General features: G+C 39.5%; 1 protein-coding gene across 1 annotated transcript; it reads left to right on the top strand.

Annotated features, from left to right (window-relative positions):
* Nucleotides 1-216: 216 nt before the first annotated feature.
* ETAA1 (ETAA1 activator of ATR kinase) lies at nucleotides 217-9318 on the top strand. Its single transcript, XM_082276879.1, has 6 exons — nucleotides 217-424; nucleotides 1950-2087; nucleotides 2353-2429; nucleotides 3853-3971; nucleotides 4271-6411; nucleotides 8197-9318. Exons 1-6 carry the CDS (start codon nucleotides 244-246, stop codon nucleotides 8310-8312), a joined length of 2772 nt encoding a protein of 923 aa, XP_082133005.1. The 5' UTR covers nucleotides 217-243; the 3' UTR covers nucleotides 8313-9318.
* The last annotated feature ends 3816 nt before the right edge of the window (nucleotides 9319-13134 follow it).

The raw sequence follows: 13134 nt of genomic DNA, 5'->3' as shown, positions 1-13134 counted from the left end.
GGTTTTGACCGCCTCACCGGCGGGGGCAGCGCCAGGCAGGAGGACCCGGAGACGCCTCACGGCCGGGGGGCGGGGCCGCAGGTCTCCGCCGCGCTCGCTCGCCCGCCCGCCCACGCAGCGCGGGGCCAATGGCCGCTCGAGGCGGCGCGGCGGCGGCCAATCGGCGACGGCCTCGCCAGCTGCCCGGGAAAATGGCGGCGCTGGTGGTGGCGGGATGGATGCCGTACCGCCGCAGCGGTCGCCATGCCCGGTAGCCGGCGGAGGGGGTTGTGCCTCAGGCCCGCCGCCCTGAGGAAGCGCAGCGGCGGCGAGGAGCAGCTCACCCGGCGGCAGGCGGAGCTCCTCGGGGAGGAGGGGGCGGTGGAAGGCGGCGCGGGCCGAGGCCTGCCCGCCGGGGAGGCGGCATGCTCGCCCCGCGCGGCAGGTACGGCGGGAGCGGCCCCTGGGGGCCTCGGCCCTGCCCGCCACCTCTCGAACCGCGGGGGAGGGGTGGCCGAGCCGTAAGGAGGGGTTGGTGTGGCGTAAATCTCCGCTCTCCCCGCTCGCGTGCCCTGGGAACGGGCTGTTATTGTCACAAGTATGCTGAGGCAGCGTGCCCCGGGGGCCAGGCAGGCCAATGGTACCCTAGCGTGCGTTAAGAAGAGCATTGCCAGCAGGTCAAGGCAGATGTTCCTGCCCCTCTGTTCAGTCCTGGTGAGGCCACATTTGGAATACTGTGACCAGTTCTGGGCTCCTCAGGACAAGAGAGATATGGAGCTCCTGGAGAGGGTCCATTCAGAGAGCTACAGAGTTGATTAGTGTTTCGGAGCGTATCTTTTACGAGGAAAGGCTGAGGGAGTTGGGCCTGTTTAGCCTCGAGAAGAGAAAACAGAGGGCACATCATCAATGTGTATAAATATCTAAAGGGAGGGTGCAAAGAGGATGGACCAGGTTCTGCTCGGTGGTGCTGAGCAATAGCACCAGAAACTGATGCACAGGAAATTCTGCCTGGACGTGAGGAAGAATTTCTTTACTGTGCAGTGACTGTGCACTGGAACAGGTTGCCCAGAGAGAGCATGGAGTTTCCCTCACTGGAGGTATTCCAGAACCATCTGGATGCAATCCTGTGGCATGTTCTCTGGGATGACCCTGCTTGAGCAGGGAGGTTGGACAAGGTGACCCACTGTGGTCCCTTCCAACCTGACCCATTCTGTGATTCCCACAGCAAATAATGATAGCTAACCAAGGAGAGGATGAAACCTGACCATGCTAGGCATGTCAGGGCAAAACATGCTTTAAGAGGTTTCTTGCATAGTACGCACATCTTTTAAGTTATTTCTGTACGCTTTCACATCTGCAGAATCATTTCTAAAGGGCAGGGGTGACTAGCTGAGTTCCACATAGGGTTTTAAGTTCACTTACTGATCAAAGGCAGCTGTAAGCAGGTTTTGAATAGCTATATTCCTGATTTTAATAGTCCTAGCTGGAAAGGCCCAGGGGAGGAAGTATAGACGAATGTAGGTTATGACCCAGAGTAGTTTGGAGGCCCATTAAAATAGTAGTTCAGATCAGAATCTGGGTGAAAGACACAAAGCAAGCAAGAACACAAAATACTTTCTCATACAGGTATACATAATTTTTGTCTTAATATAAGCTGAAGTCCATGTTCTCTCACGTGTAAGGATTGACATCTTACAATCAGCTGCTGAGCATAAAGCTGTCAGCATCATGTAATGTTCTGTAATCTCTGTGATGTAACTGGCAAAGCCAAGAGTCCTGTTCTGTATTTAGTGTCTAGTTATGAACAGTATTCCTGTTGTGAGTAAAGGAATCCTGGTGAGTGTGAACTTGATTTTTATTCTTGATGTTCCTAAAGCATCTTCTTTTGTCTTGACCTGTTCTGTGTTCTAAGTGATTGTTGCCTTTTATTTGTTGGTTTTTAATAAGGGCCCTCTTTATTTTTTACACAGAGTCATGTTTACATAAGACACCAAAGAGATCGTTGAGTAGGAAATCCCGAATACCTACTTTCAGCTCTCCTATTAATGACACTGATACACAGCAAGAGATCTTTTGGGATTCTCATTCACCTGTTGCACACAGACTAGGTAATACCAAAATCCAGACTTCAAGACACCTGTTTGAGGCATGCAGTGGGAGTGTAGTAAAAGTTATAAAAGATTTCTTGAAAAAAAGATTCCTTTCTCTTATAATGGTTGTTTGATTTTACTTGCATTAAAAACCCATGAATTCTTCAATATAGTGCTGAATCAAGATCTGATGTTTACAGGTTTATTTGAATTATCTGAGATGTTCTGCACTTCTTAAACTGAATAGATTTCAAAATTTTAAGAAGTTTGTTTGTTTCCATAGGCAATGGAAAAACCAAGCAGTCTACCAGTAGATGCGCAGTAGAAATTTCGGAAATTGTTAATCGTATTGCTCCTCAGGTAATTGTTACTTTCTAAAACAATGCTCTGCATGTGCAGTAATCAAACAGAATAGTGCTTCAGCCTTAGCCTCAGTTTTAGTTACAGTAGTTTCATGGTAAAGAGTTGGTCATGTAGAAAACTAGTTTATAAAACTGGATTGAATAAAAATAGTAAGCATAGCATTGACTGGTTGCTCTGTGAGTCATGGCTGCTGTAAAAAAAGGACACATGAAGAAACTTGCAGCAGCTCCATTTTAGAAAGGTGAATACAAGTTACTGCCTTTGGTCTTAGGAATACTGTTGTGTTTATTTACCCTTAATTACTCATCTGTTAAAAGGTAAGATTTCTTCACATACTGGATTTACTTGGCAGTTGTTTTTAAGCATTTTGAACAGTCTTGATTGCTGATTTACAAGAACAAGACCCAGCTGAGAGATATTTTACCATAATATAAACACAGTAACCTTACTTCAGTACTCTAAATAATTTTCCTTTTTACCCTCATGTCTCTGCCCTTTCCTTCTTGCCGTGAACCTGATGTCCACTGTCCAGAAAGTGGAAACAAAAGTGCAGTTGCATTTTAAGTGCAAGAAAAGAAGCAATTCCTAAAATAGATCTGTACTATTTAGCTTGCAAAACATGCCTGCTTTTTTGACAGGGCTGTTTAAAATATATTTACTGTTTAGCATATTTGTGAGAAATTGTACTAAAAGAATTGGAAAGTCATTGATAAGGAATGCCACTGCCTTCCTTTTAAATAGTTACAGCTCTGCCATAAATGTAATCTACTGTTTATGTTCTTTTTTTCTTAAACAAAAATAAATTTAAAAAAATCCTACATTTACAAAGAATAAGAGAACCTATTTAAAACTACCCTAGTAGTGAGTAAAGTTCAAATTATTTTTGCTGGCTTACACACAGTAGTTTCCTGCATCCTATTACTCTGCCCCTCTAAACAATTCATCCCTGCAGTATTGTATCTATTTCAGAATTCAAATTCAAGCCTGAACTCTGAAGCTCTGAAACAATTTCACTTAATTTCTAAATGTCACTTAATTCCATTTAAAGGCTCTTTTTATAAATGAGTTGTAGTGGAAGAAGTAAGAATTTTTTTCTGTAAGCATACAGAATGTAATTTATTTTAAGGTCTTTAATCTGTGCTGTGTTTGTGTTCTACTCCTTAGTAGTATACTGAAGTAAATGAGATCACAGCTTGTAACATGAACATGTGTAAACCTGAAGATATCATTAAAGTGATACAACTATTAGTGGACAATGTTGCAGTAATCTAACTTGACTTGGTTTTGCTCTTATCTGTGGCTTTCAACAGGTTTCATCCAGTTTATTTAGTTTAGCAACTTTTAAGTCATGTAAGATATGTGTCTAGTCCAATCCTTATCTGAAATCAGATTTCTAAGCATTATAAATCTAATCATGCAGGATGAAAAAGCAACCTGTAATGAAGGCTCCCTTTTAGGAACATGGATTGGTGAGGATGCTATTCCCTGTACACCTGTAGTAGTAAAAGGGCGAGCTAGGACAAAGTTAAGTTGTACAAGGTAAGTTACAGCTTTCCTTGCCCATCATAGCTGGGCTTTCATGAAAAAGGCTATGTGGTCTTCTATGTATAGTGAACCATGTAATTGTATATTAGCATATAGAATGCTTTAAACTGTGGGCTTGTTATGTCTTCTTAATGGGGTTGCGTGTTGACTGCATATTGAAAGCAGTGGGATTTAGTCATACCTCTGTAGTTGTTAAACTAGAGAATGAACAGCTCACAGGGTCATGTAATTGAACTTGGCTAAACTTTCTCAGCAGCTCTGACTTTATTTTCTGTATTTTCTTTTTAATCCAGAGATCTTAAAATAAAAAATCCCGAAGAGGAACTCATGAAATTGGCTAAGGAGTTTGATAAAAATCTAGTAGAGTTAGATGCTGTTCAGGAACAGGAGAAGCTTGGTCACAACTTCATCCAGACCACCTCAGCGCTTTCAAGTAATTCTAAAGATGAAATAAATATGAAGAACCAGAAATCCCTTCTTGGTGAAGGTTCTGAAACAGATACTGCTGTGTGCCTGAAACCAGTTGGACAGAGCACTGGCATCCCTGTGGCAGAGTCCTGTCAATCCAGCAGTCAAAAGTCTGTAGACCTGGAGGCTGAAGTAGCCCTTCATGCTCTTTTTGACTGCTCTACCCAGAAGTGCAGTGGACAGTTGAGCCAAGGGCTGTCAGATATTTCTTTAAATAGTAGTTTTCAGAAAATTAGAAGTACCCTGGAGGAGGAGAACCTTCCTGAGAAAACTGAAGACACGCAGTGTGGTAATTCAGAGGCATATCAAAAAGATACTCTGTTTGCAGTAGGAAGCGTGGACCAGACTGTACCAAAGCCTGATAATTACACCTTGACAAAAAAAAATCCTCCTTCTTTGAAGACACAATTGGTGGCCTCCACTAAGCTTGCTGGAGTAGTTAATGATGACTTTGATGACTGGGATGCAGATCTTTTGGCAGATGACTCTTTTGTGATGCAAATAACCCAAAATCCTGAATTGATAAATACTGAAGAACCACCACAAATTCCTGCAAATCCATTTGTGCGTGATTTCAGTGATGCTGGCAGAACAAAGCAAAGAAGTAGTGGCAATTCAGTAACTCTTTTGGGGACTGTAAGCAAATCTAACAGTTTGCAATATTCACCTTTGAAACGTTCTAGTAAAAACTCACAAAATGTTGTAAAATCCCTGTCTTTGCAAAAGCCATGTAAGACAGAAAACTCAAAGACAGAGACTAAGGCCTTGCGTGGCAAATGTGATGTTACACCAGATAAAATTAATTCTGTTTGGAAAAGTGCCCAAAACAGTGATTTGAACTATATTTCTGTTCCAATGCAATCTGAAGTGAAGAATGGAAATGAATCTACTAAGCCTAAAAGTGATGCTCTTCCTCTTTTTCCTTCAAGATCTAATCCTCATAGACAACCAGCAGGAAAACCTGGGAATTACACTCATACTATTTCCTGTCAGTCATCCAGTGTTTCTACCAATATGAAACCTAATGATCTAACCAAAGTGGTTAACCAGGCTAATACAGGTCACTCAAATCAAGTTGATGTACCAAAGAAATGTCCTCTGTCATTTGATGACTGGAATGAACCAAAATTCTCTGATGAGATATTAGATATGTTTTGTGGATCCGATAGTCTTTGGGATGCAAACTATGAGGACGATGAATTGTTATATCAGGTGTGTGATGATATAGAAAAGCAGACTCAGAGCCAGGACGTTAAACAAGGAAATGAAAAAACTAAAACTATACAAGGAGCCAGTGTTAATTCCAGATCAAATGCTGATAACAGCTTCCCAGCATCTAAACAAGGACTACCTGATCTCTTCTTGGGACAAAAAACAAATGCAAAACAGGAGGCTCTCTCACTAAATGATTCCTGTAGGAATTCATCAAAGGTGGTGCATGGGTTGGCCGCAACAGGTCATGTAGTGAATTGTAAGAACATCTCAAATCCTCTGACTGTGATCTCAGGTCCTTCTGTGGAGTGTAAATACACACTGCCTAAAAACTGTCATCAAGATTCTGAAGATACCTCAAAGACTGTTTCAGGGAAATGGTACAGGTCAAATTCTGTGCCAGCAGGAGAGACAGGTTCTGAAGTAAGTCCTGCTAATGCAGTAAATATTTTTAGTAGCAAAGCACTTGAGAGCTCACATTTCTTGTATAATGCAGGAAAGATTCCAGGTAGCAGCTCTGGTAACAAAACTTCACTTGTGCCTTCAAAGTTTAAGTTCCGAAAGATTAACAGTTCTCAGGGTGGTCTTCGTGTAGGGTCTGAAAATCCAGGGAATCATTCTGGCATTGGAATTACTCTGCAGGGTTTGGAAGGAAGCAAGAAACAGGTGAATGCAACTTTGCACAGCAAGCTTGACAATAAGAAACCACCTTTCAAGAGGCACCTTTCAGAGTCTTTTGCACAGACTACATCAGGTATTTGTCTTTATTGTATCACTGTTAGACTGTTACTGTTTGTTTCCTTACTGTCAAGAGAAATTTGCATTGTATTGCCACTTAAAATAGGCTTCAATATCATCCATTCAGTTAAGGTGTTAGCAAATGTTCTAAGAAGAATCTGGAGGTTATTTTCTCAAAAATGAAATTGTCCTGATGCATATCTTGAATTCCTGTAGTTAAGGACGCCTGTTTCCATTCCACTTCTCTAAATACTTCACACCCTCTCTCCATAGACACTCAGATTCTCTAGGATCAAGTATAGGCTGACGCAGCACTCAGCATACTATTTTCTTAAACTGTTACTTAAAAATACTGTTATACTGATGCATAGTAAAACCCCAGTTAATGATGGGACAGGGAAAGAAGACACCAGGTGATATGGAATACCAGTTTCTTTATATTACTGTACACCTGGAATTTGCACCCTCAAATCACTTGACGCTTTTCAGAGCTCAGCCTGTATTACTGTTTGCTCTGTAGCTGAAATTGGCAGTGAAATATTCTTGTGTTACCAGTCTAAACACTAAGATGCCCTTTCATCCAGAGGAGAGCTCAGTCACTTCTTTATTGCCAGGCGGCCATCAGTAATATTCCATGCTCAGTGTTACTTACTGGGGAAATGCAGAACTAGTCAAGTGTCAGTCAGTCTTATTTTCACTTGATGTCACAGCTTGGCAAAATTTTAATCAATATTCATTCTGATAAAACATGCCTTTAAGAGTGTCCTATATCAACTTCCATTTTCAAGAAACACTGTTGCAAAAGCAACAAAACTATTAATTATTGAAGAATGAGTATTTTATCTGTTTCCTCCCCAGAAGAGAAGCATATAAATTGAAAGTAGCTATTTTGGATTATAAGGGGGAAGGAAGGGGAGGGATAACTAATTATTCTATGGAATGTTCTAGAGAGTAAAGGAATTAAAAAAATAGCATAGATTTTCTTTACAGATAAACAACAACTACATCTTAAATTTTGAGGGAAAGGACATTAACCAAAAAATGGATGTTAAGTGATCCTTTCAAAAATTGCTGTTTAATTTTTCATGGATGCTTTTCTGTGAGAAGCAAATATACCCTTTGTTTATTTATTCAGTTTGAATACTTATTAAAAATAGATTAATTGGAAATTGGTGTCTAAAAATGGTAAAATTACTGATATGTGCAGGGAGTATTCCTGTTGGTTCCAATGAGGTCAGGATTTTATAGTCTGGGAATTTATAGTTCTGTAACACACCGTATAAAATGCTACGCCTAGCTATCATGTTCTTGTCTCCTTTGCCAATTTTTATTGCAACTTTTGACCTTTTTTCAACCTATCTTGTTTTATTTGTGTGACACCTGTACTGTATCTGACCCCTGTGTCTTTACCATCTCCATGTCCGTATCTCTGCCTAACTCACTAAATTGTAGAGCCCTTTTTTGTTCTGATAGCCTTAATTTTCTTAACCCATCGCTATCTTCTGTGTTGACTCCTGATGTCATAAGGTTCACCTGAAGGGCAGCCAAGTGAAATTTCCTTCAAGCAAATGTGTGCATCCCAGTGTTGTCATTGGGAGGTAGTAATCAGTAGCACTACAAAGGTCATGCATCTTACCCTCTTCCTGCCTTGGGGACAGGATAGATGAGCCATTTTTAACTTGGGTGCCTGGTATGTCAGAATAGTGTGCTCCTGTCATAGATCTTCAAACACTGAAAATGGCTAAGTTAAAATACATATTGAACAAACCTGAAGCTTCTAATACATGTTTTTTATTTACAGTGTCTGTGGTAGAACAAAAAAATAGAAAATGTTCTCAAGAAGAGATTGAAAGAAAAAAACAAGAAGCTCTTGCACGAAGAAAATCCAGAACACAGGCATTCTTTAAAGATGCTTGAACTTGGAGTTTATTTTGTCTGTGGAGTAAGCTTTTGGTAGGGAAATACTGTAATGCTAGAAGACACTTTTTAAACTCTGTTCACAGCTATTGATGGCAAGCTTTTTCTGTTTTCCAGTTTAAAAAGATGAGGACCTGAACCATAACTAATACTCTGGAGGTACTTAGTTTTAGTTAAAAACTGTCAGTTATGAATGTGCAGTCCCAAACTACCTTCAGCTAGATGAAGATTCTATTTGAGTTCACATGTTGAAATGATATGGCCTGAAAATCATGAAAGTATTGGTATACACATATAATGAAGGCGTCAGAAACAGACTGGATGTGTTTTGGCTGTATTACTGCAAGTATTCTGATCTGTAAGAAGACTCACAAGTACACACAGGCTAAGAAATACTAATGTTTGCTCTCAGATAGAAGAAAGTTTTAAAATTTTGGGTTAAATTGACAATCTAGGTAACATCCAATGCCGGAAAACTAATGGAAATGAGCAGACTTTGGAAAGTGTGCTTAGTTTGTCTCTGTTACCTGAGGTAAGAATTGTACATAGAGAAGGAAGAATTTAATATAAAAGTTTCATTAGGTGAAAAAGTGTCCTTCAAAGGACATGTTATATTTTTTTAAATTCCTTTCAGGAAGAATTGGAAATACCCTAAGGATATCGGACCACCTTTTTCTAAACACACATCAGCAAGCCAATTAAAAAAGGTAGCCTATACTATTTTACCAAACCATGAGCAATATATAATACACTAGGTGAAATCTCAACAGCTATGCATCTGTTTAGCCATATGGGTTGTACATATTTTCAAACTAAGGGATGTTAAAATATAAAAATGCAATGTCATGTCAGCTTAACAGGGGCTGATAGAATTTTTGATCTGATAGATGGGTGTAGAGCTCAGACTGCAAAAACTGCCTCTGGGTAAGCTGCAAGATATTTTTCAACTGAGAAGTGCTTATATATAAACATGTGACACTATGAAAAGTGACTGTAATTTTTCTTTGTAAATAATAACTTGGAAATGTTCCTCCAAAGGTTGGAGGAAGCTTTTGGTTTCTGTAATATGCAGTTTTTGTAACTCTTAAAAATGTAAGTATTGTATATTTGTAAGTCATCATTAAACTTCTTTTTTCACATTTTTCTTGTCTGTTTTTGAAAATACTATACTACAGAAACTGGTAAAAGAGAGTGAAACGGGAATTCCACATGGACTTTACCTGAAGTCCTCACTTGGTAATTTTCCTAGTTACTCAGTGCCTGAATTTTCTACCCATAGTGGTGACAAAGTGCCTCCTTTGATCCATCTAAACTAACAATCCTTGATGGACAAACTGGTTCAACACACATCCATCTGCAGTGCAGTCCTGAAGTACTTAACTATACTGGGGTCTTTTTGCTTGTATTAACCACTGTGGTTAGTGTCAGCTGATTAAGGACTCTGAGCCCCAGCACCGCCAACGACCATGCAGGTACCCAGTAAGCATTACAGTCTGTGGCTGTAGCTCCCTGCCCTGCTACTGTTGTGCAATATATGATGAGTTGGATTAGTCTACTGATCTGACTGAAAATTAACCCAGAAAAATATTTTCAGCTTTGCAAAGAAGTTAATCATAATAATATCCTCAATAGATAATATACTTGAAATAGCAAGATTTTGTTGTACTGTCAAGCCTCTGCTGGCAGTTTTCAGTTTAAAAGACAGAAGATTTGCATGTCCATATGACAAATAAGTGTAAATCCCAAATAGTGGCTGTTGGAAAAAATTTGATTTATTCAGAGAATATAATTTGCTCTGTGTATCTGAGGTATGCCTATCTTAGTTTAGATTCTCCTAGAACACCACAATCAGGTAACTTGCCAGATGCACTATTAGCCAAGAAAAAGGCAATGAGAAAAGGCTATTACTATCAGTATTAAATATGAGAGTTATAGAACTGGCTTTTAAGGTACTGATGCACAAGAATGTTAAACATTACTGAGGAAGATAAAAGTGAGGCTTTTGCTAGAACAGTGTTCAGCTTAGCAATCCTTCCCTCCCCAGTATGTTTCCCTAGGTACAATTCTGTAAAGAAACCAGGGTAATTTTTGTTTCCAGGGATAATTTTGTTAATTATGATTTGAGAAGATGAAGGAACTATTGTAGGTGTTGAGTATTTTTTTTAGGAAGGTTTCATTTTCTGATGTGACAGGACTTAACTTTTAATCAGGTTTGAAACTGGGATAAATAGTAGATAAATAATACAGGCTAAACACATTATAGCTCCCCAATCTCAGCATGGAAATGATACACACTGAATGCTGTCACTGTGTGTCCTTGAGCACACTCAGAAAGTTGAAAACCAACTAACTGCTGATTTTCTCACCATCCACAATAGAAGAGCCCTGGAGCTGCCCAGCTAAAATGCCACTGCTGCTCTGTCCTTGAACATACTGGCCAGAATATACCGGCTCACCCTCTATCATGAGCATCAGTGCTGTGAAATAAGAGTTCGTTGTGTGACAAGGGGAATGCTCATGAGAGGTGTGGAAATAACCCTTTGCAAACTTTCCAGTGGAATGAAGACACAAACTCCATCTTAACCAATTACTGTCACTTCTTACTCAAATGCTATGTGCTGCTTAATCATATTTAAAGAATTTGCTGATCAGTGTGCCACATACCAATGTTGACAGGCAAATGCAATCCATTGCCCTCTGCTATTAAACTAATCATGACAGAGAGACTGTTTGTTTTACTTTCCATAAGTACTTATTTTTAGCATTTATTAGACTTCAAAAGCCTGTGGTTTGGTTTTCATTAAACATTACTTTCCAAATAGAGTTCACAACAGGAGCATGGTTCTCTTACTTGATGGTGAGACAAACTGCCAAGGTTTTTTGGTCATAGCCTGACTATCCCCAAATGCCCTATCATACCATTTCTCAGTTAGGAAACTGAATAGAATTACTTCTTTTCATCACTTGACTTGCTCCCTCTCCTCACCACTGAGAAAGAAAGTTGAGCAGCAGCCTCATCACCTCACAGATTACAGGTTGTGCTCAGCATCCTTTGTGCTTCTTGGTGGGTTCTTGGTGGCCCACTGGTATGCCTCAATCATAGAGTCTTTTGACTGCTTGTGGTAAACAACAGATCTTCATTAGGAAAATATGTACATAATTTTAATTAATTAATACACATGTACGCTTAAGAAGTGTAGTATTTCTATAGTTAAATTTCACTATGAAGCCACATCTTCCTCTAGGCAAAAAAGACCTGTACAAATAGTTGCAACAATCTTAAATACATTCTAAATTAAATTATGACTGTCAGGTTTCATTATAAATTAATTTATGACTGTTTGCTTAAGCACTCACCTTTTCATTCAGAGCATACCAATTTTTTATGTCAGTAGAGCAATCCTTAAGTTGAAATGTAAATGGAATTCCTGTATGTTCCCATACCTAAGTATAATTTTTATTCCAGAGATACTGATGGATTTCACAATGAGTGATGTTGCTTGCTAAAATCCAAGTAGTATCTTTCTCAAGCAAAACCTGTAGTGGATTTGTTTGTTTCTTTTAGGAAAGGCAGATACTATCGGGTAGAGGATCCGTTCATCATTATTCTCCATGTCTGTATCTAAAATTCTGTACAGACATACATTCACACCCTTCCTCTTCATGCTGGTGAGGAATCATATTTAAAGCATTTGAGAAATTTAGTAATACTGGGGTTTTATTGTGTTAGTTGTATCAGATTTTCAGAGAGGCCAGCATCCAGCAGCTCTTCAAATTTTGGCCTATAAGGCACAATTAATCTTGGGGCTGCATTTCAGGAATAGCAATGTAATCTTATACTATGTGTACCACTTATTACATCTAGACCTTTATACCCAGGGGAATAACATAGATGAATTCATTGATTTTATCTTCTTAAGCCTAAAAAGAGCTACAATTTTTCAGGAAAGAATAGCTGGAAGCAACAGATAGTGACCTAAATAGTAGAATTCCTAAGATAAAATAGAAGAAAATGAACACAAATGCTTCATTGTTTGAGAGCTGTATTGTCTGCAACACACTCCAGTGAATCCAGTGTTTGTGGAAGAGGCCAAGGCAGATATCATCTGTGGAGCTAAAAATGACAGCCTGAGTAAGTAGCCATTGGAGATGAAGCTGGGAAGACTCTGGCAATTGTGCTGTAAATCGTAACTGCAGTATTTGTTCACAGCTCTGGTTTCTACATGTACTGGTGGTTTTGTCAGAATAGTCAGAAAAGTCCTGCCTAATAAAACACTTAAGGATATCTAATGTACAGTTCTTATGGAACTAAATATAAATTTCAGTGACAGTTGTCTGGGTATACCATCTGTATGGAGCTGGCAAACCATTATGGGCCTGATCCTGCTCTTGCAGTGATTTCCGTAAAGCAGTGGAGGTAATGGGGTGACTCAGGTGAATAAAGAAGCCCGTGTGTTTCATTATTGCAGGTAGTTCTTGTCTTTAGCTCATAAATCTAGTAAAACTGTCTAGCATTTATCAAAAATATTATTGATTATGCACATTTTCCAAGTTTTTTGGGGAAAAGGTTGCATTTACACATACCTTCTAAAGACCACAGTTAACAGCTCTCACCTCAAACAATGTGGTTAACAGAGGTGAGGAGTAAAGGATTTATAGATTTCCTTTTTAATGAAGGTTGTCTGCTCTTTGCAGCTTGTACTCACTAAAGGAAAAACTTGATTTAAGTTTTAACCCTGGGAAATTAGTATCTGCATAGACATGGGAATGAAGCTTTGCATGCACTGCCACACTCTCCATGAAAAGAAGAGATCCAAATAAA

Source organism: Coloeus monedula (genome assembly GCF_965178545.1).
Source record: "Coloeus monedula genome assembly, chromosome: 2".
Classification (NCBI taxonomy): Eukaryota; Metazoa; Chordata; class Aves; order Passeriformes; family Corvidae; genus Coloeus; species Coloeus monedula.
This window is presented reverse-complemented; position numbering and strand designations above follow the sequence as displayed.

What these genes read in the sequence shown, in the direction of transcription:
- ETAA1 (XM_082276879.1), top strand. Translation starts at nt 244, where the DNA reads ATGCCCGGTAGCCGGCGGAGGGGGTTGTGCCTCAGGCCCGCCGCCCTG. An exon ending in ATGCTCGCCCCGCGCGGCAG is followed by an intron (nt 425 to 1,949) that starts GTACGGCGGGAG and finishes TTTTTTACACAG; the next exon opens with AGTCATGTTTACATAAGACA. An exon ending in ACCTGTTGCACACAGACTAG is followed by an intron (nt 2,088 to 2,352) that starts GTAATACCAAAA and finishes TTGTTTCCATAG; the next exon opens with GCAATGGAAAAACCAAGCAG.